At 45.9% G+C, this 27,559-nt stretch overlaps 1 protein-coding gene across 3 annotated transcripts in view; it reads right to left on the bottom strand.

Annotated features, from left to right (window-relative positions):
- ADGRB3 (adhesion G protein-coupled receptor B3) overlaps window positions 1-27,559 on the bottom strand; it is a 1,725,994-nt gene that overhangs the window by 570,171 nt on the left and 1,128,264 nt on the right. For all 3 annotated transcript variants that reach the window (XM_086926462.1, XM_086926464.1, XM_086926463.1), the window contains exon 16: window positions 19,843-19,886. In XM_086926462.1, coding sequence (XP_086782588.1) covers window positions 19,843-19,886 — 44 coding nt within the window. The remainder of the gene's footprint in view (window positions 1-19,842; window positions 19,887-27,559) is intronic.

Raw genomic sequence — 27,559 nt, 5'->3', positions numbered from 1 at the left:
TTCTGTCCGCCGGGGGTGTGTTGGAGGAGGGTGGGGCAGGTATTTTCAATAACTCTTTTACGATGAGATAAGATTCCCTTGCCGAGTTGGTAGAATTTTTTATTCTTGTGTCATAATGAGAGGCTTTCGCAAGCTTCAGAGTAGATTTGTATATTTTCACCGACCGCTGATAGGCATCTTTGCTGGTGTGCTGCCAGTCTTTCCTCCATAGCCGTTCTGCTTTCTTGCAGTGTTTACGGAGAATCCGGAGTTCCGGAGTATACCATGGGGCAGATCCTAGTTTCCCCTTCTTATTCTCGCGTTTTTTTATTGGGAGGATGGAGTCCAGAGACGTGGTAATCCATTCCCTGAATTTACTGTCTGCAGTGGTCGGATCTTCCGAGGGAGTTGGGGTAGTCGTGCTCAAGGTTCTGGCCCAATCCTCTGTAGGTATTCTGGCCCATGCCCTGTCCCTAATGTAGGTGGTGGGTTTATGGAGTTTCTTGGAGGCTCCTGGAAGGCAGAAAGGGACCATGAAGTGGTCAGTCCATGGGAGGGGAAGGGACTCTGTGACCTGAAGCGTGAGGATATTAGTGAACACCGGATCAAGCAGATGGCCTTTGGTGTGCGTGGCTCCGGAATTTGAAAGGTGGAGGCCATAAGCCGCTAGTTCTCCAATCAAATCAGCCGCCTCTGTATCTAGGGGGTCATCGAAATCAATGTTAAGATCTCCAAGTATCGAGAAGTTGGAAGTGGAGTGGGCCTGAGATGCAATGATATCCAGGAGTGCTCTGGAGAAAGTGCCCGGATGCCCGGGAGGACGATAAATTAGGAGTCCTGATAGTGAGTGGGTCGGTCCTACATGGATGGTAAATTGAAGGCTTTCGGAATCCATGATATGAGCGTCATTGATTCTGCAGGTAAGATGGTCTCGATGAATGATCGCCAAGCCTCCTCCTCTACCCGAAGGGCAGGGCTGGGACTGAACGAGGAAGCCTGGGGGGGTAGCTAAGACAACATCTGAGACCGAGTGGTCTGTAAGCCATGTTTCCGAGAGAAACAGGATGTCAGGCTCATGATCTTCTATTAGATGATTAATTAGCAATGCATGTCTAGGGAGTGAGCGACAGTTCAAGGTGGCTAGTTTAAGAGCTGTGGGCAAAGCAGGTCGGCTGGGGAGTTTGAGCTGGGCTGGGCGGCAGCGAGTGCAGCTAGTATATGGCCCTTCAAGGTCATGCACATAATTGCATGCAGAGTCAATAGTGGGTGTAAGACTGAGGAGGTCCCGGCGAGAATAGCTTACCCTGGAGGCAGCCTGGTCCAACAGGGGTTCTGGCCCTGGGCCCGGCCGGGCGCGGACGGGCGCAGACGGCGCTCCCGCTGCGCTCGTCCACTGCGCTGGTATGGCCGACACATTTTGTATGGTGAGGGGTGGGCGTGGCCTCGAGATTGGCGTGGCTTCGCCTTCGAGCCGTGAAGGATGTTTGGGTGTTTCCCCTGTGGCAGCGCTCGGATCCGCTGTATCAGGGGGGGGTCAGGAGGGCTGCTCGGCGCGCAAGGCAGGCGCTGCTGAGATGCAGGTGAGAACAATTTTAAAATCAGAGCGAGTGAAATAACAAGTTTTAAAATATTCCCAAATCAAAATACAATCCTCCGGCTTCCGCCTCAGAGGTCAAAACAAACAATAATACACGGCGCTTTTAGTCAGCGTTTATGTACTGTTTCAAGTGGGCGTGGCCTCGAGATGAGCGTGGCTTCGCCTTCGAGCCGCGATGGATGTTTGGGTGTTCCCCTGTGGCAGCGCTCGGATCCGCTGTATCAGGGGGGGGTCAGGAGGGCTGCTCAGCGCGCAAGGCAGGCGCTGCTGAGATGCAGGTGAGAACAATTTTAAAATCAGAGCGAGTGAAATAACAAGTTTTAAAATATTCCCAAATCAAAATACAATCCTCCGGCTTCCGCCTCAGAGGTCAAAACAAAAATAAGCTGGTTTAGAGATCTTAGATCATCACTCTATGCCCTGGGGTTAAGCGAACTATGGGTATCTCCTGATTCAGCAGTTTTTCCTTCTAAGAAAATATTAAAAGTCCTGTATTGGGATTGGGTGACCTCAAACCGTCATCAGAGATTGCCTGCAAACAACCTATCTAGTAAATTCATCGACCTTAAAGATGCCCCCAAGTTCGAAAAATATTGGGACCTGATTACCAAACCAATGGATCGCAAATTGTTCCACCAGCTTAGATGTGGTACTCTTCCATTAAGGGTGTTTACCAACAAATGGTGCTCAAGTAGGTCAGGGTGCTGTCCGCACTGTCATGACCAGGGTGAAAGTGTTAATCACTTTTTGTTTGTATGCCCTTTGTACGCTGCTCCTAGGTCCAAATGGCTCAGCCCGATCTGCAGAACCCTGGGTACCCGCTCAGCTATTGAGGCCAGTAGAATTCTAAGAACTAACTTAACTCCACTCATTGTAATTGGTGTGGCAAAATACCTTGGATGGGCGTGGGTGATTAGAATTAGGTATTTAAAAAAAAATAGCTAGCATCAGGTCTGTCATTGTTAATTCAAATGCGATTTTCTATTGTACGTCCTTGGTTCTCCAGGTTTTTATCTTGTGCTTTTTAAATTAATGTTCTGAACCCATTGTAAGAATGTCTGTTTAAACTGATTTAATATGTTTTAAAGTCTTAAAGAAATTGTATATTCTTTTATTATGTATATTTTGTATGTACGTCTTTTAAGATGAAACAATCGAATAAAGACTTCTTAAATGGAATGGACCTGTCCCAACGGACCCACGCAGCGAGTGGCTCCAGCGCCAGCGCAAACAACAGTAGTGACAGAGGACATCCCTGCCTGGTGCCTCTCCCCAAAGGGAAGTCTGCAGACCTGTGGTTATACACCACCACTCTGGCCAGTGGTCTGGAATACAGGAGGCAGACCCAATTGATAAATTTCGGTCCCAAGCCCAGGACCGCAAAGAGAAAGGGCCACTCAACTCTATCGAAGGCCATAGTCGCATCCAATGACAACAGAGCCGCCGGCTCATGTATTTTTGACACTCCACTCAGGATCCCATGCAATCGGCATTTATTGAGAGCGGTGTTGCGGTGCGGCATAAAGCCAGACTGATCCGGGTGTATCAGTGTTGTGATGATTTTTACCAGGCGGGTCGCCAGTAACTTGGCCAACACCTTTGGTTCAGCATTCAAGAGTGAGATCGGCCGATAAGAGGAACATTCTACCCTCGGCTTGCCATCCTTATGAATTACAATTATATTAGCTACTCTCTGATCATACAGGAGCTGGCCCTCCTCCCTACTCTCAATAAACATTTCTTGGACAAATGGAGCCAATTTGTTAGCGTGCACTTTATATAGCTCAATGGGGATCCCATTCGGACCCGAGGCCTTCCCAGAATGAAGCCCTCTGATAGCCTGCGCCACCTCATCGTTCGCGAAAGGGGAGTCCAGGTATTTCCTATTGTCTTCTGATAGAGTGGGCATCGGTATATCGCGGATCATATCTGCATTTTCAATCTCTGAGTAGCCCCCTTCCGATGTGTACACTTCCTTATAATAGCTGGCGAATTCCTCCGCTATTTGTTGTGGGTCTGTTATTCTACCTGAACTTTCCAACACTAACTCTGGCACAAGGCGTGATGCCCACACCCTCTTTTCCAGCCATGCAATCAATTTCCCGGCCTTGTCACCGTGCTCATATATCCTACTCTGAGCATTTGCATGTTGAATCTTAGCCCTGTCTCTAGCTAGACTCTTGTACTCATCACTAAGGAGTCGGAGGCGGTGGAGTCCCTCCGGGGTGGCGCCAACCGACACCTCTCTCTCCAAGGCGAGCAACTCTTCTTCCGCCTTATCAACCTCGGCCCTACTCTTCCTCTTTTTCCCCGAGATAATCGACAGTACTTCCCCTCTAATAACAGTCTTATATGTTTCCCATAGGGAGCAGTTTGAGTCGACTGTGCCAACATTATCTTGGAAATATCCATCCGTAATTCGTACGATCTCCTTCTTAGTGTCAGGGTCTCTCAACTGCCAAGCGCTAATTGGGGCGACTCTAGCTACATCCCACTGCCCCATCTCAACTCCAAGCCAGACCGGCGAGTGATCAGATACTCCTCTAGCCAAATGTCGCACCTCATGGGTCCATGCTGCTTGCGACGCTGGCATCAATATGTAATCTATCCTCGAGAGGGAATTATTTGCCGCCGAGGCGTGAGTATATTGAATTTTACCAGGGTTTTTCATTCTCCACCCATCCACCAGTCCCATAGTTTCTGTAAAATCTGACAACCATCTACGGGATGGCAACAAAGCCCGGGCAGGGTGACTATCCACTTCACCATCCATCACTGCATTAAACCTCCCCCCCACAATCAAGATCCCAACAGGCAATGTCAAAAAGATTTTACACAGGTCTCGAAAGGTGTCGGACTGCAGGGCTGGTGGGACATATACAGGCAAAAATGTAACAGTTCTCCCTTCCCACAATTCCAAGATCCCAATGTATCTGCCTCTATTTTCAGCCCATGTGGCCTGGATAGTTAGCGGAAAGGAGTTCTTCACCTATATCCCCACCCCCCTCGAGCCAGTGGTGAACCCCGCGTGTGCCATTAACTTGTATCCTCCTCTGTGCAACGCCATACAATTCCTACCCATGAGATGCGTCTCCTGCAACAATACCACATCAGGCGAGTGTCTTCTGATCAGCTGACCTACCATTCCTCTCTTTAGCTTATCATTCACGTTCCAATTGAGTGTGGAAATCCCCAATCCCCATCTACCGGAAGACATTATGGTAATACATCAATACTGAAGCAATCTGTGATACCCGATGCACAAGAAAAAAACGAACATCAACAACAAAACATTCCCAACAACTCTTCATTACGTGTGTCCCCCTACCCCCCTCCCTAAAGCCCTGCATGTAGCTAACGCTCATCCCCAACTCGCAGTGTGCCTGTCGCCCCCAATCTAATCTACAAGTAACTAAAAGTAGAAAACAGAGGAGGACCAACTAACAGGTCCACCACCCCCCCCTTTCTAACTCGCCACTCCACCCCTGCATATTCAAACCAAAACAGAACTAGCTAAACTCTATTAGGCAGGGGATGAAAATATTTGCCCCCCTCTAACCTACTGCTACTCAATACAGATCGTCGCCCCCAACGGCCTCATAGTTACAGTGTCATTGTTCCTCAGCCTCTGCCTGGTGGTGGGCCTCTGAGCCCGGCCTCTGAACATGGTCCAGCCAGTCTGCAGCCACTGCAAGATTATCGAAGTACCAGGTCTTGCCATCAAGCTCCACTTGAAGGCGGGCTGGATACATCATGGCGTATTTGATGCCCTTGTCCCTCAACCTCTTTTTGACCGCCAGAAAGCCCTGCCGCTGCCTTTGCACCAGTTGGGTGAAGTCCGGGAAGAACAAGAGGGAGGCGTTCTCAAATGCCAACGGGGCCGCCGCCCGGGCCGCCTGAAGGATCATGTCTCTGTCTCAAAAATTAAGGACTCTGGCTATCATGGGGGGGTTTGCCCCCGGCTTAGGCCTACCGCCCAGGACTCTATGGACTCGCTCAACTGTAAAGAGGGTGCTCAGGCCCTTAGGTTAAAGATAATTGAGAATGAGATTTTCTACAAACAGATCCAGCGCTGGACCCTCCGATTTCTCAAGTACTCCCAATATGCGTATGTTATTGCGTCTTGCGCGCCCTTCATAATCGTCAATCTTCCGATCTGTGAGTTCCCTGGACGCCTTAAGATCACGCACCTCCTGCTGCAGCAGCAGATTAACTTCATCAATGAGGCTGGTCGTCTTAACCTCCAGGGATTTGACTTTCTCACCCGTCTTCGTGAGATCAGACCTTATAAGACCCATTTATGTGGTGACGGTGTCAAGCCTACTGTTCATAGCCTCCATTTTCTGACCCAGGGATGTCTGGACACCTGTTATTGCGGCCATGAGATCTGTCAATGTAGACTCAGTAGGATAATCTTCTGAGCCCCCCACGGTTCCCCTCTTCCCTTCAATCGGAGACCCCTTAGGCAGGGTATAGCGGTCCAATTTATTGGATTGAACCTGCCTGGCCCTCCTCGTGGACTTGGGGAGGGTTTTATCTGAATCCACTTTTGCCACCATCTTACCCCATGAGCACCCGTACGCCGCCCTCTTTCCTTTGCTGAGATCACGGTGTCTCTGCCAACCCCAGTAGCCGGCAACAGGTTGTCTCTCTAGTCACAACACTCACCCCCATCCGATCCGCACCTCAAAATCACTCCAGATCACTGCTCGGGCACCGTCCGGACAGGAGAAGCTCCATCCACACCCAGGGCCAGACACCCTCACCAGCACTCCCCCGGCCGTCCATTAAGGTGTGTAACGCTGGAACGCAACCGCTGGAACCATCCGACCCACAGGAAGGGCAGCGCCCCGCTTCTCTCCGCAATTCAGGCACTCATGGAGCAGCGCCACAGACCCCCGGGCATGCAAAATGTCATAGCGAGGGACCCCCAGGCAGACACACAGCAGGGCCCGCTTGATCCCAAGCACCAGTGGCATCAATTCACTTCCACTAGGCCGTCTCACTCCTCACACTGGGGACCGACACCATGGGTTGCAGTACCTCCGCTTCTCTCCTGTGCCTCAGCCCAAATATGTCAATGAGTCAGCGCACAAATTGGGGCCCCCGCCGCACCTCCAACCACGAGGGCGCAATTCTCCAGACCCCCCTGTCTGCGGGCGGCCAAAGTAGTTTCACTGTGAGGCTTAGTCCCAGTGCTGCGTCGGACCCGCTGCACGCTGCCCTTACAGGCCGATCTCCAATGCTCAGTCTGGTCCCGGGGAACAGCGGGCGCCTGCCGGTGCAGACCTTCACTCTCCCAGTGCCCCCAAGCCGCGGCATCTCACAGTAGCCGCCGAGCCCCCCTGGGACTCTCGGCTGATTTCTGGGCCAACCTCCGACCGGACCGGCCGCTCTCGACCCCGGTGTCCGATGTTGTGAAACTCCGGGGCGGGTAGGCCGTCACTCGAGGTCCCGGTCTTTCAGGCAGCTAGGCCGCAATCTTCCAGGTGGCTGCCAAGGGCGCCCGACCTCGGAGTAGGGCCGGATTTCCACCCGCCGCCACTGCTACGGTTCCCCCACCCGAGATATCTCTCAGGATGGCAAGTCGGGCGAAAAGGGTCGGCGGACCCGGTCCTCAAGCGGCCATCTTCGTCGCTGACGCGGCTCTTCCTTTTTTATCATATTTTTTAGTGCTTGTTGTGCGGTCTACATGCCAAATATTTTCTTGGTTTGGCTTGTTCATAGCTCGTCTTTCTCTGTTAATTTTTGGGCTCACCCATTTCTAGGACATACAAGTCATCATTGCTAGTGATGTAAATTAGAAGTCGGAAAAAATAGTATGCAAATGCAAATAGATACTTGTATAGCGCATTACTCACCGCAAGGGTCTCAAGGCACTTGTACGAATACCGCTGTGGACCCCGGCCTGGCCTCCACCCTGGGTACTCACAGGGTGGAGGCCAGGCATCCTTAGCGTTGTGGGGACCGTTGTGGAGATTAAGCAAGCTATTGCCCAGAGTTGCAGAGTGGGACTCTATGATTAGAATAGGCACCAATGCGAGAATTATCAGGTCCGTGGAATTTTGAGCCCAAGACCCCTCAAGGCGGGGAATCAAACCCTGGTCCCGGGCTAGACCTCTGCTGCAGGGTCTGCCTCTCTAACCATTGAGCCACACTTCTATACAATTCATTCGGTCCTTACAAAGCTTAATTGGGTTTTATCCAACTACATGAATTAAATGAGTACAAATGGTCAAACCTAATAATGTGCACTACAATCAGTTTGGTAGGTTATGCCATTCATTCCATCTTATGCAATGTGCAATTTATTTAATCCCTGCAATCTTTTTTATCATCACGGGCACATCTGTGAATACAGGGAGCAAGTTTAGATGTGATCCAGCAGTCTCACAAAAACTGAAAACCTCTATTTCCTATGAAAGGTCTAGAAAAAGCAGAAAAATTCAAAAGATTCCCTAAGATCAACATAGTTTCAGGCCGTAACAAACATAAAGTGCATTTGTAAAGTGCACATTGACTCTGGTTACATAAATATAAGATATTTATGTTACCCAACTCAGGGGTACTCTGTTCATTAACCTCAAACCTCAGAAGGATGAAAGGTAGAATGAACCTACCATGGTGTTAACCTGTAACCATGTGCTGAATCAAATACAGATTCTTGGAGTGGATGCATTAGTCCCTTGAGGCTACTGAGCCACCAGACCCAGCTGCACTTGATGAGACTGAAACATTCTTTCCATTCTGGGATGTACATTGTGCTTTTATTGTTCGGGGACTGTAACAATAATTCTAATGCCATTTACTGTATTGTATTGATGTCCATATTGTATTGAAATCCATGGGCCTTATTTATGAAGCACTTGCGCCGCTGGTGCGTCACTTTTTCCCATGTTAAAAGTGACGCACCGGCGGCGCAAGTCCTTCATAAATAAGGCCCCATATCTTTAACATCATAATTCCCAGCCAAGTGTATATTACTTTGCACGTGTACTGTTCACTCAGCATTTCGCACTTAGGCCTAAGGCCATTTACAAGCATTATAATGCAATGTTTTTTAATTAGATGCATTTAATGGAAACAGCAGCAGCACGTAGAATGTGTATGTAAACTACCAACTATGTTCTGTTATGTGATTTTTTAAACTGACTATCACCCCCACCGGTATCTTTGAGCTGAGCAGGTGTGTATGCCTAGCCCCGCCTGTGGCTAATTGAAGCGAGTATCACGGGTGGGGAGTAAAATCTATTCTTCAATTGTGAGCTTCTACTTACTTCTAAGATTTATGAAAAATTAAGTGAAAGAAAACAAAGTCAAAACAAGTAGAAGCACATAGTACCTCAGTTGGAATATGCCCTCTCACATAAAGAATCAGCGCGAGCCACCACAATTTTTTTTCTTTTCACAACAAGGACATTTACTGGAGTGGATTGCCACTACCAGGCCGCACCCTGTCTGTCTATGATGCCCGGCCTTCTCTTCGTGCCAACTGACAATCTCCATCCACACTTTCCTTGACTATGGATAACTTCTCCCTTGCGAACAGGACTCTTAGCACAAAACTTGAGAAGGCAAAACTTCAGCAGGACTGATCTGGGACTGTATCCATGGAAGGTTTGGATTTTAGGATTTGACGCAATTCAGAGCAACCAGCTAACCAGTTGGTGCTTAAGCTTTTAAGCGCTATTTTGCAGTGTATTCTTTAAAAAATCATAACTATGGTTCTACTGGATTTTTGTCTTTTTTTGTCTTGTTTTAATTATAAAGGTTAATCTCTATTTTTCTAACCTTGTGTGGAATATTTTTGTGTGGTGTTTTCACCAATTTTGCTGTTTGAAGGGTTGTTCACATACTTTATACATTGCCTCTAAAGTTACGCCTGACTGCTCTGTGCCAATCTACCATAGTTTGAGCACAGGTTAATTTAGGGTGTGCTTGTGCCTTAATCTAACTAGGAGAGTGGTCACTGCTTTTCCAGGGCGTATACCCCAATCGAAAAGAAATCCAATTTCTAACAACTTCCAACATTACCTTAGCTGAATTAATAAGACACCATTCTACAAAGCTGTGTTCACTTTTTTGAAGCACTTATCATTATTTAAAATGAATTCATGTCTCCCCACAAAGGAGAGGAGATGTTCTGATTATAGGGGTAATTAAATATTTCGTGCTGTCTACAGCTATTCCTAAGAGATCAGTCCACCCTATCACCTGGTAGCCTTGAAGAGATCACCGCTTTTCACCAGAGCAGAACCCATAACCCCAGACCCTAGATCATGAATGTCTTTCATGGTGCTAGTTTCAAATTATTTCTAAGTATGGTAATTGCTTGGAAATGGAACGACTGAAAAAAATGTCTGCATACACAGGAATGCAATTACTACATGGTATTTTTACTGGATTTTTACTCCACCTCTCATTCCTTCTTAACTGTATTGTACGCTATAACTGTCACTCCAACGTCCACAGCTAGTAGGGAATATATCGACTAGGCACTTTTTTCCTACTGCTGAACATGCTTTGGCATTTCCCCCATCCTCCAAATTTCTCATGGCGTGTGCAAAAGGAATGTTAGTTATTTAGACACTAAATAATGTTATCAGTCCCATGATAATTTCTGCATACAATTCAGGGAAAATAAAATATGAACAGTTAAGAAAATTGCATTGTCAGGACAGCAAAAACCAAAAACACATGCCCCTGTGATTGAACAATGAAATCCCTGAGCATACAAAGCTAAACATAATTATTGGCAGAAAAATCCCTAGAAATTCATTGAACACTGTTCGGTAATACAATGAAAATCAGTACTGGGACAGATTGCTTTATTCGCAGACAAAATAACCTGCCTCTGAATCTAACAATAAAGCAAGAACCACTGCGCTACAGTTGCAATGTTACCGTTTTTTTCACAAAATGTATACATTTTATTAGAAAATATGTTGCTCCCCATTATTCCACCTTATTTAGTAGTGGCAAATGTGTATAGAAGTCTAAAGTGTGCCAAACAACTGCAGTTATTCATTACTTGCACCTGTTACACACGTCAATGATTGATTTTGCAATTTAGCAGTCATCAGATATGGACCTTTATGTTTGCATTCCATCTATATACATCACAGCCTCTTGTCCCGATGAAAGATCAGTGCACCAAATTTACATATGACAGGCTGAAATACATCAGCGGTGTTAGTAGATTTATTGTAATGTGTATGGTAGCATACATTGTGGGTGACTTATCTGGTATTCTGTGCACAGGAATGATAGGGTAAGAAGTATGGGCCAGCACTTTAAGCTTGATAATGTTTTATTGAAATCATTCGATGAACTGCATCGGCCCCTCAAACATACAGAAGGATAACCCTAAAGAACTATAAAAGACGCTGTAGGGCAGCTGATTCTGACCCGTGAAACCACCATTTTCTTTCACTTTTGGACTCCTGGGTTTTGGACATCTGCTGTGAGCGAGTCTCGCTAATAAAGTTGCATCCATTCTAAGCTTCTTTTAAAATGGTTTTTAGTTGCCTGACTTTTAAAATCTGTCCAGCCACTGTAAACAGCTGAGGTAAAAAAAAACTAAGAAGGTTGCACGTGAAATGTATACACATCCGTGAGAGAGATGAGAAACTGCATGTCTTATCCAGGGTGACAGCTATCCTCAGGTGGCACTTCGGCAAAAGGACTCAGATTACATTGGTTACATAAAAAAACAAAAGAGCTGTTACTTTATACTTTCAGCAAAATGAACTTAGAATATAACTTTTGATTGCTGCGTGTTAAAAAATTATTTGATGTGTCTATCCTATACATTTCTAGCACACAGGTATATATCCAAAGTTAGACTTGAGCGAGTGGAGAAGGGGTCAGAAAGAGAGGTATGTCCCAGTTTTCCTTTAAGTCGCCATCTTTGTACTTCTCCAAATGCTTTGCATAGAGGTGTTGGAGCGGCACAAGGCTAAATTCGATAAGGGCTTGTTAGGAGTGGAAGAATGATGTGGCATCCAGGTAGGGCATAGGGTCTTCCACCTTCAATAACTCTCCACTTCCACTTTTAACCCCCCTGCCCAGGGAAGAACAGTTGTGAAGTAGGAGAACAACAGAAGAAGGAGGAGGATCAACATCATGGATTAACGTCTGTCTGAAGTGTGCCTCACTGGCACTGTACTTCTTTTACTTTTTGTTGGACTTTGTCTCCAAACCTAATGGTATTGATTTTACTGATGTGCTAAATTTGCATAGTTGTCTTTTGCGTATTTATGCAAATGTTTGGGGAAATTATATGGAAGTAGGCGAAATAACACAAAAAGCTAATCCATTTTTTAACATTATGTTTTAGTGCGAAAATCTCAATCCAAGTGGTGCAAGCAGCAGATGCTTATGTTCTAGCCATTTGCAATTTTCTAGTGCATAAGGTTTTGTAGTGAACATTACGTCATTACATGATGTGGTGGAAAGGCTTAATTTTTTAGCTTTCGCGTAACACGCATAATGCAGAATTCCCAACATGATATGAACTACACCAGCCTAATTTTAATTTCGCTTGGGACCACATAAGTTTCTGTCTCCATCTCTGGCCATTATAGGGTTAACTTATTGTGGACTAAGAAGGAATCACCTTGGACTTCTGTGAACTGGTCCTATATCTGGGTACACTAATAATGCATACCACATGCTTATGCTGGATGCAAAGGCATTCTACCAGAGGCTGAAGAACCTTGGGTGCTTGGGTGTGTAGGCAGAGTGCGCTCGGGATTCAGGCCTGTGGGATTTTATTTCAAGAAACATCCTAAACAAGAACTGATAAATGAGTCCATGTAATGTCTCTAACTGCCCACTGCTGCTAAGAAAGAAGAAGCAGCATTGCCAAGGTACTGTGGGAAATCATCAAGCAATTCAGAAAAAACGCTTGCTGCCACCACAAGATCACTTGTGGTGGCAGGAATGCACCACCAGGATCAAAATGTGTAACACCCCTTCTCATTTGGCCCTTCTCGGTTGGAGATTAACAACATATACATGGAAAGAGTAGCCCAAATGTCCATGCTGCAGCAGTTGCCCTGCAGATCAGGGACAGCTGTTCTGAAGAGTTAAGCCCAAACGGGATTAGATTTTCGCTCAGCAGAGCAAAGGTACCACAACTGGAAATCTCCAGGATTTTTTTAAAAAAAAGAAAAAAAAGTCAAACTCTTCTGCAGCCTATGTCTGCTTAAAGGAAATCACCTGGGGCTTCTGCGTTATCCTTCAAAATTTGCACATTGACAGCGGTAGTCTCCCACCAGGGTCAGGGCACCAACATAATTGTTGTGGTTGTTCTGGTAGGACTCACTGAAGCTGCAATGCTGCCCCCTCATAAACGTGCTGCCATCGCAGAGAGAATTGGTACCCTAAGTCTTTCAACGTAGGGAATCAGTGACCCCAGGAGACACTTTTGTCTTGTGCACGTGCTTCCAGGGCTGACATTGTGGCGTGCACTCAGAGTGTAAGGGTCCAATTGGGTTTGGGGTCCTGAAATAATGTTAGGAAAACTTTGGCAACAGTAGCAAAACTGACATTCACTAAAAATCGCAGGAGTACTCTTTTAGACACTCTAAAATGCCTTTATGAAATGGGCACAAGCATCCAGCTCCCGATTAGTAAAAGTGCAAAATGGGCACAGTCCTTTCTCTTTGAGCTGATTGTACATGAACATATTGCAATCGTAGGAGGATTTCAGAACTTCGTGGGGTAATTCACAAGGACATGTAAGACTACATAAATAAGTGCTATCGGAGTACTTCTTCATGCCTTTATGAATTGGCCCCTATGTGTGTTATTTATGATTAGATGGTGGCTGGGAGGGAAGCAGGACATCTGCTGGGAATAACCTATTCACCTGAGATTAGATACTGGTGAGGCTGTCAAGCATAAGTAGTGGCCGTATTATTCTCTAATGAGCTCTCTAAAAATGAACACTCACTAATTTAAAAAAAAATAGAAAATGCCTAGAAGCCCTACATGTGCAGTGAATGCAATACTGAAGCAAAAGATAATTATATATCGTATGTCAAATAGTATACCAGAGCAAATGAGTTGTGGTGGAGTCTAAATTGATTTGTAAGATGAAAGTAGTGAAGAGGGAAATATGCATTAAGAAACTGCAGGAATATAAAAAAGAAAAAGGCTCAAAGCGCTCGCATTACTCTTTGTACTTTCCAGAGCTTGCAGTTAGGCTAGCAAGTCACTAGAAAGAGGAACATGTTGCGATAAAACGGAAGGGACAATAAATCCTTTCTGAGGGAAAAGGTTGTGTGATGTCCCTTCCGCTATTTCCAGAAGTGCACAATGTTCTGTCTTAAATTTTTATTTTTTTAGTGCCATTTTGTAGGGAGATATGTGCCAAACGATGTATAATTAAGGTAAATAAATGATTATACATATTGACTACAGGTATTCCACATTTATTCTGTGCGTTAAAATATGTGCTTTTCTGAGCTGTGTTATGTGTGTGAGAGAGTGGATTATTATTTGGGGTGGCTTGGAGCACACCACAAGCAATAATGTCACTATCTTGCTAGGTGTAGTAAAGGTTTCTTTAATTTAGAACTGAGCTTTACCTTTTGTAACTATGGCACACAGCAAATAGGCTTAACTAAAGAAAATGTGTAAAACATTTAGAAGTAACAAAACAGTTAGAAAGTATAAAACACAACAAAACAGAACACAATAGAATCAGACTCCAATTTATAAAAATGTAAAGAATAGAGAGTAATTTAAAGAACAAAATAGTGCTTAAACAACAAAAAAACAACAAGGGGAGAAATTAGTTTGGTAAAGTTTTAAATAAAACTAGAACCAAAAAGTGTTAAGTGTCAATGTGGGTCAACTGGTCATGGCAGAGTGGGACCAACGTGCGATGTGAAGCCGACTGCGATGGAGTGTCAATCAATTATTCAATCAGGGATTTATAAAGCACGCTAATCACCTGTGAGGGTGAGGTTCTTTCTGAAGGCTCGCAGTACCGGGCTTCGTCCGATGCTGAGGGGTACTTCATTCCAGGTCTTGGCCGCGATGTGGGAGACGGATCTTTCTCCCATTCTGTCTCTGTGGATGCGTGGGGTTTCAGCCAGGGCTAGGTCGGCGAAACAGAGGTTTCTCTTGGGGCATGGAAGGAGATTCTTTTGTTGAGGTACTGAGGTCTGGTGTTGTGGAGGTCTTTGTAGACGTGTGTGAGCAGCTTGAAAGTCACTATTTTTCCTACAGGGAGCCAGTGGAGGTCTTGGAGGTGCTTGGTGATGTGGTTGTGTCGTGTGATGCTGAGGAAGAGTCTGGCTGTGTCATTCTGGACGGTGTGGAGTTTTTGAAGGAGAGATTTGTTGATTCCGGCATAGAGGGCATTCCCGTATCCAGCATGCTGGTGATGAGTGCATGGGTGACAGTCTTCCTGGATTCAGTGGGATCCACTTGAAGGGCTTGCGGAGAATGCAGAGGGTGTTGAAACATGTGGAGGATACAGCGTTGATCTGTTGGTTCATGGTGAGAGAGGATTTGAGTATGAAGACGACGTAACGGGCATGGTCCGTGGGGGTGGGAGGGTTTCTGAGGGCCACCAGGCGTCGTCCCACACAGCGGGGTTGGATGCGAGGATGAGGATTTCTTTTTTCTCTTAGTTGAGCTTCAGGCAGCTGCTGCTCATCGAGGATGCAACGTCCCTCATTCCTGTCTGGAAACTGTGCTTGGTGGTGTCGGCCTAGGAAACTATGATGAGTCCATGTTTTCTGATGATGGTTGCGAGGGGGGCCGTGTAGATATTGAAGAGCGTGAACGGAGGTAGGATGCTTGGGGTACTCCGTATCTGATCTCTGTGGGTTTGGAGAGGAAGGGCGGGAGTCTTATACTTTGTGTTCTGCCAGAGAGGAAGGAGCAGATCTGGTCTAAGGCGGATCCCTGTATGCCGGAGTCAGAGAGTCTTGAGGCTAGTGTGCAGTAGGAGATGGTGTTGAAAGCTGCTGAGAGGTCTAGTAGGATGAGGGCTGCAGTGTGGCCTTCATTGAGGAGTGCGCAGAATTTATCTGTGGCAGCTAGGAGGGTGGTTTTGGTGCTGTGGTTGCTGCTGAATCCAGATTGGGATGAGTTGAGGATGTTGTTGGATTCAATGAAGTGAGCTAGCTGGGTGTTGACAATTCTCTTGGTGACTTTATTGGCGAATGGGAGTAGAGAGATGGGCCTGTAGTTCTTTAGGTCGGTTGGGTCTGTGGAGGGCTTCTTGAGTAGGGGTTTGCCTTTGGTGCATTTCCAGTCAGCAGGGAACATACCTGTTTCAAGGGTGCAGTTGATTGTCCGTCGTAGTTCCAGGGCGATGGCGGAGGTAGCTCTGTGGAAGATGTGCAGGGGGCAAGGGTCAGTGGGTGCACCGGAGTGGATGCTCTTCATAGTCTTTGTTGTATATTCTGTGGTGAGAGGGGTCCAGGTGAGGAGGGTCATTGGGGGGTGTCGCTGGTGGATGGTGTTGGGTTGGTGTTTTGGTCTTGGTCTTCGAAGGTGTCATAAGGTGTCCTTATCTTGTGGTGGAAGAAGGAGCTGAGTTTGTTGTAGAGGTCCTAGAAAGGAGTGACGTGAGAGGTTTCGCTGTGGGGTCTGGTGAATTCTTGGATGATTTTGTAGAGTTCCTTGGAGAAGTGGGAGTTGGAGAGGATTCTGTCCTGAATGAAGTTTCTCTTCATAGATCAGACTAGTTGGTGGGGTGCCATTGTGGGGACCCTGTAGGCAGTGCGTGCTTCCGGGGTTTTGCTATTCCTCCATGCTTTCTTCAGTCATTGGCACAAGAACCTGGGTTCTTGTAGGTCCGCAGTGAACCAGGTGGCTTTCATGTTGTGATGTCACTCAGAGTTCTGTAGGGGGGGGCAAGTGTGTTTAGGCTGTCGGCGATCTATTGGTGAAGGTCGTTGGCTGCGTATTTGGCATCAGTCGTAGTAGTGAGGAGTGCGGATGAGAGCAGAGGTGAGGTGTTCTTTGGTGATCTTGCTCCTGTTTCTGCGTGGGGCCGTGGAATTGGATTGTGGGCTGTGGGTTTCAAGAAGGGGAAGTGGATGCAGTGGTGGTCCCTCCAGAGAGGTTGTGTGGTGTGACTGAAGTGAATGTTGTTCTCATCGGCGAAGATGGGGTTGTCCCACCATGTGGGTGGGGGTGGTTCAGGAAATTCAACCAGGCATGACCCAGTTGAATGTTTTACCTTGGAACATAGTCTTTTCTCTGGAAGTCAAAATCCTTCAGTGGGGGCAACAGAGAAGAGCTCCATGAAATTGGATAAATGTTATATATTATAACACACAAAAAGAGCCAGGAGGAGGTTTTAGGACCAGCGTGGGCACACTCCCCACTCCAATATATAACACACTCAAGAGCCCATGGTACGGATTTGTGAAGGTACAGGGATGACACCCTAAGAAATTGACACCAAAAAAGGATTCACCTAACAGGGGAAAGTATCCCTTTTAAGGACGACACCCCTCACACACCAGAGTTGTCATGCTTCATAATAGGGGTGCCAACTTGTATTAGGAACCTAGTCCTAACGCAGGCTACAACGCCCTCTCTTCGAGGGAGGATCTCAGGGATGTTTTTCAACTTGAGCAGATAGGTTGTCGTAAAAACCCTATGGGAGGGTGGTGTGTGGATGAAGTGCAGTGCTGGTGAATGTGAGTTAAAACTGCCTATAGAGCTTGCTGATGGTAACTTAATTTTAGCTGACCTATGACAGGATTAAAAACAACAATAAGCTGAATGATGCAGCTGTCAGGATTAAAAACAGGTGCATATGGGGGATCAACAGGTTTTGGCCATCAGTCACCTATGAGAGTGTCTTGGCCTTCGTCAGGATTTAAAGAGTATTAACAGCTACTGCAAAAAGTGTAATAACAATAAAAGCAATAAAAAACAACAAATTCTTTCCTCTTCCGGGAGGACAGATGCCTGAAGAACCCGACACCTCAATACAGGTGGGGGTACCGTTTGTACCTTTGGCTAAATCAGCCCTGGACAGTGGAAGTAACTTTTGAGACCACATTTGGTAGTAGTGGCGTACTTCATTGGCGCTATCAAGCAACATTTCCCTGTGACAGGGCACGCTTTTTGAAGTTACTCAATATCTAAGCACCCCTAAAAGGGTAATTCTGCCAAAGAAACAGAAACACCTTCCCACACCAGACCCTTGTTTTGCTATAGGAGCAGTTTTCACACCTCATTTAGAGCTTCAGCACTCAGAGGGCTGCATGTGGAGGTGAACGCAAATTAGCCTTTAGAGGCTATATACAGAGAAAAAGTTACTTTCTAAAAGTACCCTTCCCTTAATATTTATTACAAATCTGACTTCATCTGTGTATTTTGATTTCAAGAAGTATTACCAAATCCAAGAAATAAATGTCTTGGTACTTGCTAGCCAAAGATAGTATTATTAAATGTTTTAGTGCATCTCAGTGCTATAGTTGTTAAGGCTTAATTTGTACATGGTATTGCCTCGTCTTTGTAGAATCTTTAAAGCTGCTGTCCTGAACCACAGTCAGCAATTGATGTTTGTCTATGCCAACCTCCTTTGAGGAGCATTTAGGCGTATGAGCTCTAAAGATGAAAGCAAGGAAATATTTATGCAGTGTGCTGTTTCAAGAGCATTCAGAAAACAGTTTTGCTACGAAGTAACATACTACCTGGACCACCTCATCCAAGACCACTATAGCTGTCCTAGTAACCAAATCTGTCATTCGTGGGAAAGCAATACTTGCTCACATATCATGACATCTTCTTTGACCTACAGTGTGCTGTAAATTGGGCTTGGCAAATATTGTGAGCAAGACAAACACTGCTGGCATATTAGAAACAAAGCCCAAAACATGGTGATAACATTTTACATGGAAATACCCTAAAATGCATAGAAACGTGGAACTGAAGGCACAGCTGCTCTCATACTTTGCATTTCACTCCCCACAACATAGTTCAGGTCAGTTCAGTGACAATCCAAAGCAACCAATAATGCTGGATGCGTTGTCTTACAAATCATCAATGTATTCATAAGTAAAAAAAATGGTAGGTAGAGCACTGTCAAGAAAAATCCCCTATTAGTTATTTCAATACACTTTTAACTAAAAAAAGTCCATAAACCATTAAACAAACACAGCATTCCAGTGACCAATCAGACACAACGAAATACTTGCTATCTTTTCTAACTTTGCACTATCTTGATAACACCTAATCATTCAAATAAATATGCACTATTAATCAAACCATCTACAGGTCTACATAACAGTCTCAAATAAATAAAAATGGTATCCGGAGAGATAGCTACTTGGACTCCTTTGCAATCACATCCGAAACTATGTCTTTTCTACAGCATCTATATGTTTTCCTGGAATAACTCTGGCACCTAGTTTAGCCTTCATAGGCCTTATTTACAAGTGGCACATGCATTCAGATGAGCCAGGTAGCAGGAGTCATTGGGGCCATCTTTATTAAACGTTTTTTTTTATCTCTTGGCAATTTCAGAAGCTGAAAACAGGTGAAACCTCCATGGAAAGACAAGGGGAAAGAAATACCATTTCCCACATTTATTCCTCAAACACTTATCATTTTTGTTATTGCCCTACCCCTGGGAAAAACAACATATCACCATAAACAGAGAATCCTATTCTTTATGGCAACTACCTTTGGTTCGGTAGTTTCCAATGCATAGAGTAGGAATAGACGTGATTCCAAATGATCAATCTGTGCTGATCACATCACACTATACAATTTGAAGTTATTCAAAGCTGTATCATTGTGAGAGAACACTGTAGGATATGTTGTAATTTTCGACATGGAAATGTAAAGCCCAATGAAGCTGATTGTTTGTGAATATTTAAAAATATGTGATCGTTATGAACATGCTTTGCAGATAATGCACATAACAGACAAATTAGCTATGAATGGTTTGGTAACACTGATTCCACTTTTTATTACTGTGGCATAAATATTTTCAATAAGGGATTACACAAACTCTCTTTTATGAATCTAATTTTCCAAATAATCCTTCATTTATCTTGGCGAATGACTAGAGTATGCAACAGTGGTAAACTCAAGTTGCAAACCAAAATTAAACATATCTCTTTTGTGATATTTATAGGGTGTACTCGTATTACACGACAAAAGCATTATTGATCTAAAAGATTCATAATTACAAAAGTCTGTAAACAGTAGAAATGCAGTTAACTTGCTCATACATGTTAATTTGCAATGAAACTAAGTGTTTTCTCACTTACGATTTTGCCTCATCCCAGAGCACACAATATGGATTCATGGTTCCCTGTAAAATAAAGTAAAATAATATTAATTATCTTCTTACAATTCGCACCCATTATGAAAATCATCTTGAAGTGCACGAAAATATTAAGCCTGTCTTTTTTTTATGTTTCACATGTAAATGCTTTTAGGGGTATCCATTTTAGGAAATGTGAAACGCATGATCAAAATCTACCTAACATTGGGTTTCTATATACAGAAGACATTTAAGAATAACAAGGAGGAAATGGCGTGTTGAGGGTGAACAGAATAACAATCAATTAGAGTCCAACGGTACCTTGGGGTGCACAGTCAAACTACTCTAAGATAGCCAGACACATTCATTATTATGATATATCACATTTACTCTATTAGGCACGCAGAATGCTGCACTTTCAAAGAGTGCTATAAAACGGGGCCAGGCCTTACAAGCCATGAGAAGATGAAGGCCTGTCAAACTAATATTTCTAAAAAATACAACGACTTTTGCCATGGCTAGTCTCGTTCTTCTGAGAGGGAAATGTGCCATAGTTGGGCTTCAGTTAAGGAATCAAAATTATTTATACACATTGAGAAAACAAACCACAGTGATTGCTACAATTCATAGCACTCTTATAATTGTTAAAGTACAATTAGCAATGTGGTTTATGTGAATGTGCTTCGATTTATATAGCGCGCTTTAACCCAGGGGTCTCAAGGCGCTTGCTTAGGGAACCCGTCCTGGTATTCCCCTGTGAGATATCCCGGCCGGGAATCCACAAGGTGAAAGCCAGGCATCCCGCCGCGAGGGGCCGTAGTGGAGATTAAGCAAGCTATTGCCCAGAGTCGCAGAGTGTGACCCCGTGAGTCGAGTAGGCACCGGAGCGAGAATTGTCAACTCCGTGGAATTTTTGAGCCCGAGACCCGCCGAGGCGGGGAATCGAACCCTGGTCCATGGCCGATCTCAGCTTCCGGGTCTGCCGCCTCTAACTACTGAGCCACGCTTCTCCATTTATATTCAAATAGGTATCAGGTTTTTATGTCTCGCCGGGTTTAGCAGCGCGCATGCGCTGCACTCGCCATGCAAGAGATTCATGGAATCAATACGGTTCCAGAAGTTGTGAGTCCGCTCTGTCTGCAATTGTCATTAGAGAGCGTCGGTTTTCGCCACTAATTATGCTGAACATGCTTCGTTGATTGTACTGGATGGGTTTTAGTTCCTCCAAGTTGCCGCCCTGTCTGCTTTAGGCCCGGCCCACCAGGATTGTATATTTACTGGCGGCATGAGATGGCGGCTTTAATCTTTACATATGGCATTTTTTTTCACTATGTTGCAGAGTGCATGTGCAGACGTGACGTTTACGTAATTAAATAATGTAACAATTGAGAGCGGACAGCTTGATTTGCTATTTATTTCTTCGTTGCTTTAAAATGTATACATAGCTCACCCCACAAGCTGGGAGGGTTCTTGGTGCTTTTAAACATTAGTTGCTGCACACCGCGTCTCGGTAACTTTAGCTCACAATGAACAGGGAAGAGCATAACATAAAAGAAATAAAGAAATCCGTTCAGAGAGTGAGGGTGCTATGCCGTGGTAGTTCATTGTGCAGAGTGGGCATTGATGGGGAGATCTCTGTATACAGGCCACAAGTATATCTTTTGTGAGCGCGGACTCAGCCTTTCACGCTTGTGGCATCGATAACAAGTCTATGTAGCGCTTAAACCCCAGAGACACCGACAGGTGCTTTCCGGGACTCTGCAGTTCTGTAGGTTGGGTGGTGATAGCAGTAAAGATGTTAGTGATGCAAAGTGATGGCAGCGGTCACTTTAGTGGTGGGCGAAGTGATGGGATGGGCGTATGTGCTTTGGAGAACGAGGGGGGCAGAGGTGGCAGCGGCGCTGGCATGGATAGTGGGTGTGACTTTGGGGGAAAAGGTGATAGCAGTAAAGATGTTAGTGACACATAGGGATGGTGGCATCAGGCTTTTTTTACATTTACAAACAGGAAAATACTATACGTTTCTTGAGGCTTAGGACGAATACTTTGTGCTCAAGTTACAACTATATTCTAGTAAGCATTTATTTTTTTTAAGTCTCGTTTATACACTTTTTGCAAAATGCTTTTTAGGTTTTTCTGTTTTTTTTCTTGCTTTGTTAATGTTTTTTTACTTATATTGGGGTCTCGCCTTTCATTCAGTTAAAGCCATTTGCTTTGCTGTACAATACCATTAGCAAAGCAAATGGCTCTAACTTTATGAAAAGCGAGACCTATTGCATTTTCAATGCTTGTTTTTAATGGCAGTGCCAAGTCAGTGTACTACATTCCGTAGCAGCCCAATACCGCCGCCCTACCTGTGTAAGACAAGCTAGTTTGTCTGGATCTCCCTTCAGATGTGTACTGTATCTGAATGCCATTTACACAAAACAATATAATCCACATTATGCAAAACCCACATGTGCTTACTGCTTTAAATGCTTTTATTAGGAATTCGTAGGGCCATCAGACTTTCAGAATTTTGTAAATATTTTATGTTCATGTTTGTCGTGTAGTTTCCACCCAATGGTAGGAGCTACTTGTTTGTGGATTGCATAACCGTTGTTATGGTGCCAGACTGATTCCATGCACTCCTTCAGGATATGTCCTCCTATAGGGCCAGCTAGCTCTTAGTGACACCATAAGCGCCTGTAAACTTGACAGGTAGCAAATGAGTCTGGCAACCACTAAACATGACAGCCGTGATCCCCCAGGAACTGCGGTAACAGATCTAGAATCGGTATCACACATGCTCTCTTTCTCTCAGAAAAATATATAAGGATTACACAGTGGGAAGTTTTCAATTTTTATTGAACTAATGTGATGGGGGAGGGGGGGTGGCTGACCGTGGCAAGATTGCGGATGTGACCTGAGAGAGCTCTGTTTCCTGACCCATGTTCCGGAGCCAGCCATCATGCTGTTGTTGCACAATTACCTCTGCTATGGGCCAAGAGTGAAGCGGGGTACACGCAGGAATTTAGGGAGCAATTTATGATCGCCCCAAACTCTTCCTGGGCTCGCTGGGTGGTCCTTGATAGACAGGAGGCCTCGTGTGTGTTCTGGACCAGGGTCTGGATTGGAAGGCAGTTCTGGGTGCCTCCCTGCAAGTGACACCTTTCGTCCTTTGATTACTGGGGTCTGGATTCTTAATCCCTCAGCAGGAGATGAACCACTTGTTTTATAGCAGCAACCTAGGCCTCTTCACCTCTAGGGGCTTCTCCTCCCACTACACTCAAGATGCTGGTCATCCTGTTCCAAAACGGTTCCCTGGTGCTGTTTGAACAATTATGCGAGGACCGTGGCATTCCTCCAGGCCATTCCTGGTTCATCGAACACTCCTGGGGGAATTGCAGCGGGATTGGCACAATACGGACATGAAACCAGACACTCATTGTTGGACTTGGCCCTTCTGGCAGGTTCACACCTAATCTTTTTGCTTTTAATCTGTGATCTGTGTTGATGATTTTTTGGTCTCTGTGCACTTTTTCCCTGTGTCCCAGAGTAAAGTGCGTGCATGTAGTTAGGCAGGTCTGCTCTCCCATAGGAATGCATGGGGAATGTCTGTGTCCCAGGTAGTTCCTGATGCGTGGGGAGTGCAGACTCGAATTTGGCATGTGCAAACTCGTGAGAATGAATGCTTCGCAATGATGTATGTGGCATGAGTGTGTCTTGTGCGGAAGTGCCACTTCTAGGAGTTGGTATATTAGTGTAAAATATGCCTGGCGTGTGATTGGCTGGAGCTGGCTGGTGAGCCTGGCTCCAGGAAGGCTGGATGGGTCTGCCCGGTGGTAAATGTTAGATTAGCATGTTGATGGCTGGGGAGGAGTGCACCTGGTTCCTGATGAGGCTGGACTTTCCCCACACAATGCTGGCTCCGCCCCCTGTGGTGCGACTGATGACCCTAGCCCTGCTAGTGAATGAGAGAGGTGGTTGAGCCATCAAGGGTGCTCCAAAACCAGCTGCGACTGGTTTCCCCCCGCCCTGCACCTACAGACAAAGGAATTTACAGTAGAAGAAGGGGCTGTGTCCCCTAACAATTTGTTCTGCTTTTGGATCCTAGCTGAGGGGGCTGCTGCTGTTGCTGGGGCCAGGAGAACCGCCACTTGGATTGTCTCCCTACCTGGAGACCCAGTGAGCTGGCTCTGGGCCCAGCCTTGCTCCCTGCCTGCCTCCAGACCCTGCTGGAGCTCTATTTTGCTTGTGGTGCCAGAAGCGCTTCTATTCTTCGCCCCTAGTGCTGAATGCGCTTTATTTTGACTGCCTAGCGCTTGAGAGCGCTTTATTTTGCCCATAGCGCTGTGAGCACTGTATTCTGGCCTCTGATGGATCAAGCCCTGATCTTTGGACTGGGTAAGAGTGGTCTGCTTAATTCAGACACTCTGTTCATCACCACCCCCTTTTTCTGAATCATTCTGGCCTCTGGCGCCTGGGAGCGCTTGATTTCGCTTATAGCGCTTGGCAGTGCTTCCGTTTTCCTTTCGCGGCTGCCCACGCCGCTTTCTGCTGATTTTCGAGTCTCCTGGCAGGTGCCCACCCCGCCAGGGACCTGGTGCCGATCTTATGCCCACGAGCGAGTGCCCACCTCGCTTTATATTTTAATTTGAAGCCGGTGCCCACCCGGCATTTGCCTCCAATTCACCGCCGCAGCCCAGGGTTGCATAAAGAGCCGCCCGGCCGCCGCGCTGCCTGGGACGACCTGGAAGCAGCTACCTGGCTGGCCAATTGCAGCGTGGCCCCAGGGGAAGGACCAGAAGTCCTGCCCTCGGCGCCGCAGCACGAGCAGGAGTCTTCGGCAGCCGTCCAGGGCCTGGCGAGGTTCCCCCGAGGAAGAGGAGCCCCGCCCGCGGCCCCAGCAGAGCCGCCGTGGGGCCCGAAGTACAGAATCGGGGAGGAGGGCGTCGGGGCACATTGCCGGTGCCCGCCCCTCCCCTCCAGTGTGTCGAGCCGATTGAGGCTCTTGGGGCATTTTGCATTCATCCTGAGTCCCCCGTAAGGGACTCCAACGACGCCCGCATTTTGGATTAAGAGGCCCGAGGCTCCTGGGGGCAGTTGGTGATTTACGCGCCCCGAGAAGCTCTCACCACTATTTGATTCAGAGCCCCGAGAGGCTCAGCAGTGCCGCAATTTGAGATTTATGAGCCCTGAGAGACTCGAGTGCCAGTTCATCGTTCTGGGAGCCCTGAGAGAGGCTCTGGGGGCATTTCATTGTTTTAGAGCATAGAAGCTCTTTAGCGCCATTTGTTTGCGAGCCCTGAGAGGCCCTTGAGATACAGCCAGTTGGTTAGAGCCCCGTGGCTCCCACGCTGTGTTTCGCCCCCATTGTGTTCTTGAGCCCACGAGGCTGCCTCCAACGTTGGCCATCATTATTTACAACTGTCCAGCACTTAGTGGACAGTTGCTACGTTTAGGCTTGTGTTCCTGGCTGCCTGCGCAGCCTTCCCTGACATTTGGACTCAGGGAATTTCAGCCCTTGCGAGGCCAGTTGGCCTGGGGGACAGTTCTAGTGTTGTGCTATGTGCACCCTGCGCATTGTGATTTACTTGCTTATGTGATTCCTGCGCAAATGTTCTACCTGCACCTCTGAATGTGTTTTAATGCCTCATGTGCAATGTGTTTTATGTTCTTATCCCCTTTGCTAAAAGTGACCTGCATAGAGGATTGTTCATGTTTTATTACCTTTGCTAAATGTGACCTGCTTAGGTGATTGTTTATGTTTTATCCCCTGTGCTAAAAGTGACCTGCTTAGAGGATTGTTTATGTCCCATTACCTTTGCTAAATGTGACTTGCTTAGGTGATTGTTTATGTTCCTATAGGTCCTGATATTAAGGTCCTAGTTCCCTGCGTGATTTTCCTACAGTGTTTAGGGTTGCGAAGGAGGTATTTACCCTTTACCAGTAATTACTAGTTGTGTGCTACATTTACTATTTTGGTGCTACAGTCATTATATGTTTATGTGCTAAGTGTTATACCTACAAGTGCTAATTCTAAAAGTGCCTACCCCTGACAGTGGTCCAGGTAGCCCTGTCCTGTACATAATCCCCTGTAAATTCTGCCCGTGCCTGTTGGCACATTGTAAAGTGTGTGTGTTATCTAATGTGTTTTTGCTATAATACAAAGGCTATTTTTGATCTAACCTTGTGTGCAGTTTCCTTTGTGGTGGGCCTTGGGTGTTGTTGCTGGGTGCGCGCGCAAACGCTTGACACATCGCCTCTGAGATTAGCCTTGCTGCTCACGTCACGTTACCTAGAGGGTGAGCAGGGGTTATCTTGGTGTTTAACTCCCTTGCCCTGACCTTAGACATGGTGATCTCTGACTGACTTTGGCGTGAGCCTTGGCCAGCCGGGGTCCCGGGTCTAACACTCATCTACTGATAAATGCTCTCCATGTGAAGGCCAATGGTCGCTACCTTACAACGTGGCACGCACCGGTGATGGTATTGATCCAACAGGACTTGATGCAGTACACATCTTTAACCACTGTTAACCTGTGCTGAAAGTTTTGTGCTCTCTCCTTAAAACATGGTAGAATTGACTTACACCCAATTGGCATATTTCATTTACATATAACTACCTAGTAAAATGGTACTACATGTACCCAGGTGAATTTGTAAATTAAATGCTACTAGTGGGCTGTAGAAATGACTGTGCCACCCGCTTAAGAAGCCCTTCAAATATGTCTCATTGCAGCCTGTATGTACCATTTTTAAACTGCCATTTCGACCTTGCAAAATAAAACCTTTTGCCAGAGCTAAACCTTCTTTTTAAATACATATATGCATCCCTAGGGTAGTCCCTGAACAGCTCAGCTAGCAGGGTGCGGTGCATTTAAAAAGCAGGGCATGTATTGGTAGTGAAAACTCCTAGAGTTGTTTTTCAGTACTGCAAGCCCTATCTCTCCCATAGCATAGTATTGGAGGTGCAGTGTTAAATTTAATAACCTGCAACTTCCAATTGGGCACAGGTGGACATGTTGAGTTTGGTCGAAAGAATTGTATTAAATTGCCCTCTTTAATGGTAAATTTGAATTTTAATCATAATTCTGAAAATCTATTTTTATAAAGTTGGCATTCTCTTGTTCTAACCATTTGGTGCCTGCAGGCTTTTCCTGGGTCACATGATTAGTTGTTGCTGGCACGTTGTCTCTGTGTATTGTTACTAGACAGTGCGACAAGGGGAGGATAGGTATTGACTGAATGAGCCAATCTGAGTTAACAAGGGGGAAGAGCTGTCATCTACTACACTTGCACATCACAAAGGCACTACCTGAGCACTCTCACAAAGGACTTCTCACTAGTCTATTGTGGCCCGAGACAGGCTAGGACCAGGACTGGAAGGAAGAAGATACCTGACACTTCGGGTGGGTGTAAAACTCTAGAAGCTTCCTCACTTGAAAGTGGGCCCCATATGTAAATATTGGATTTCAGACCCCAACTCTTCAGTAAACTTCTGGACCTGTGGACTCTACAAGGACAAATGACTACTGTGCTACTGAAAGGACTGCCACTTTGCTGGACTGCTGCTCTGAAGGACTGCTGTCCTGCTATGCTGACTTGCTACCCTGCTGCCCATTGCCTGATGAGACGAACTCTATCTGAATCTCTACACCCAGGGCACCAGAGTGACTCCAAAGGCTGGTTGGCTTGTCTCATTATCAGAAGCATCAGGGACAAAATAGGCTTCCAACA

The sequence above is a fragment of the Lissotriton vulgaris genome, chromosome 6, assembly GCF_964263255.1.
Source record: "Lissotriton vulgaris chromosome 6, aLisVul1.2, whole genome shotgun sequence".
NCBI classification, from domain to species: Eukaryota; Metazoa; Chordata; class Amphibia; order Caudata; family Salamandridae; genus Lissotriton; species Lissotriton vulgaris.
The sequence above is the reverse complement of the archived record's forward strand: the minus strand, read 5'-3'. Positions and strand labels throughout refer to the sequence as shown.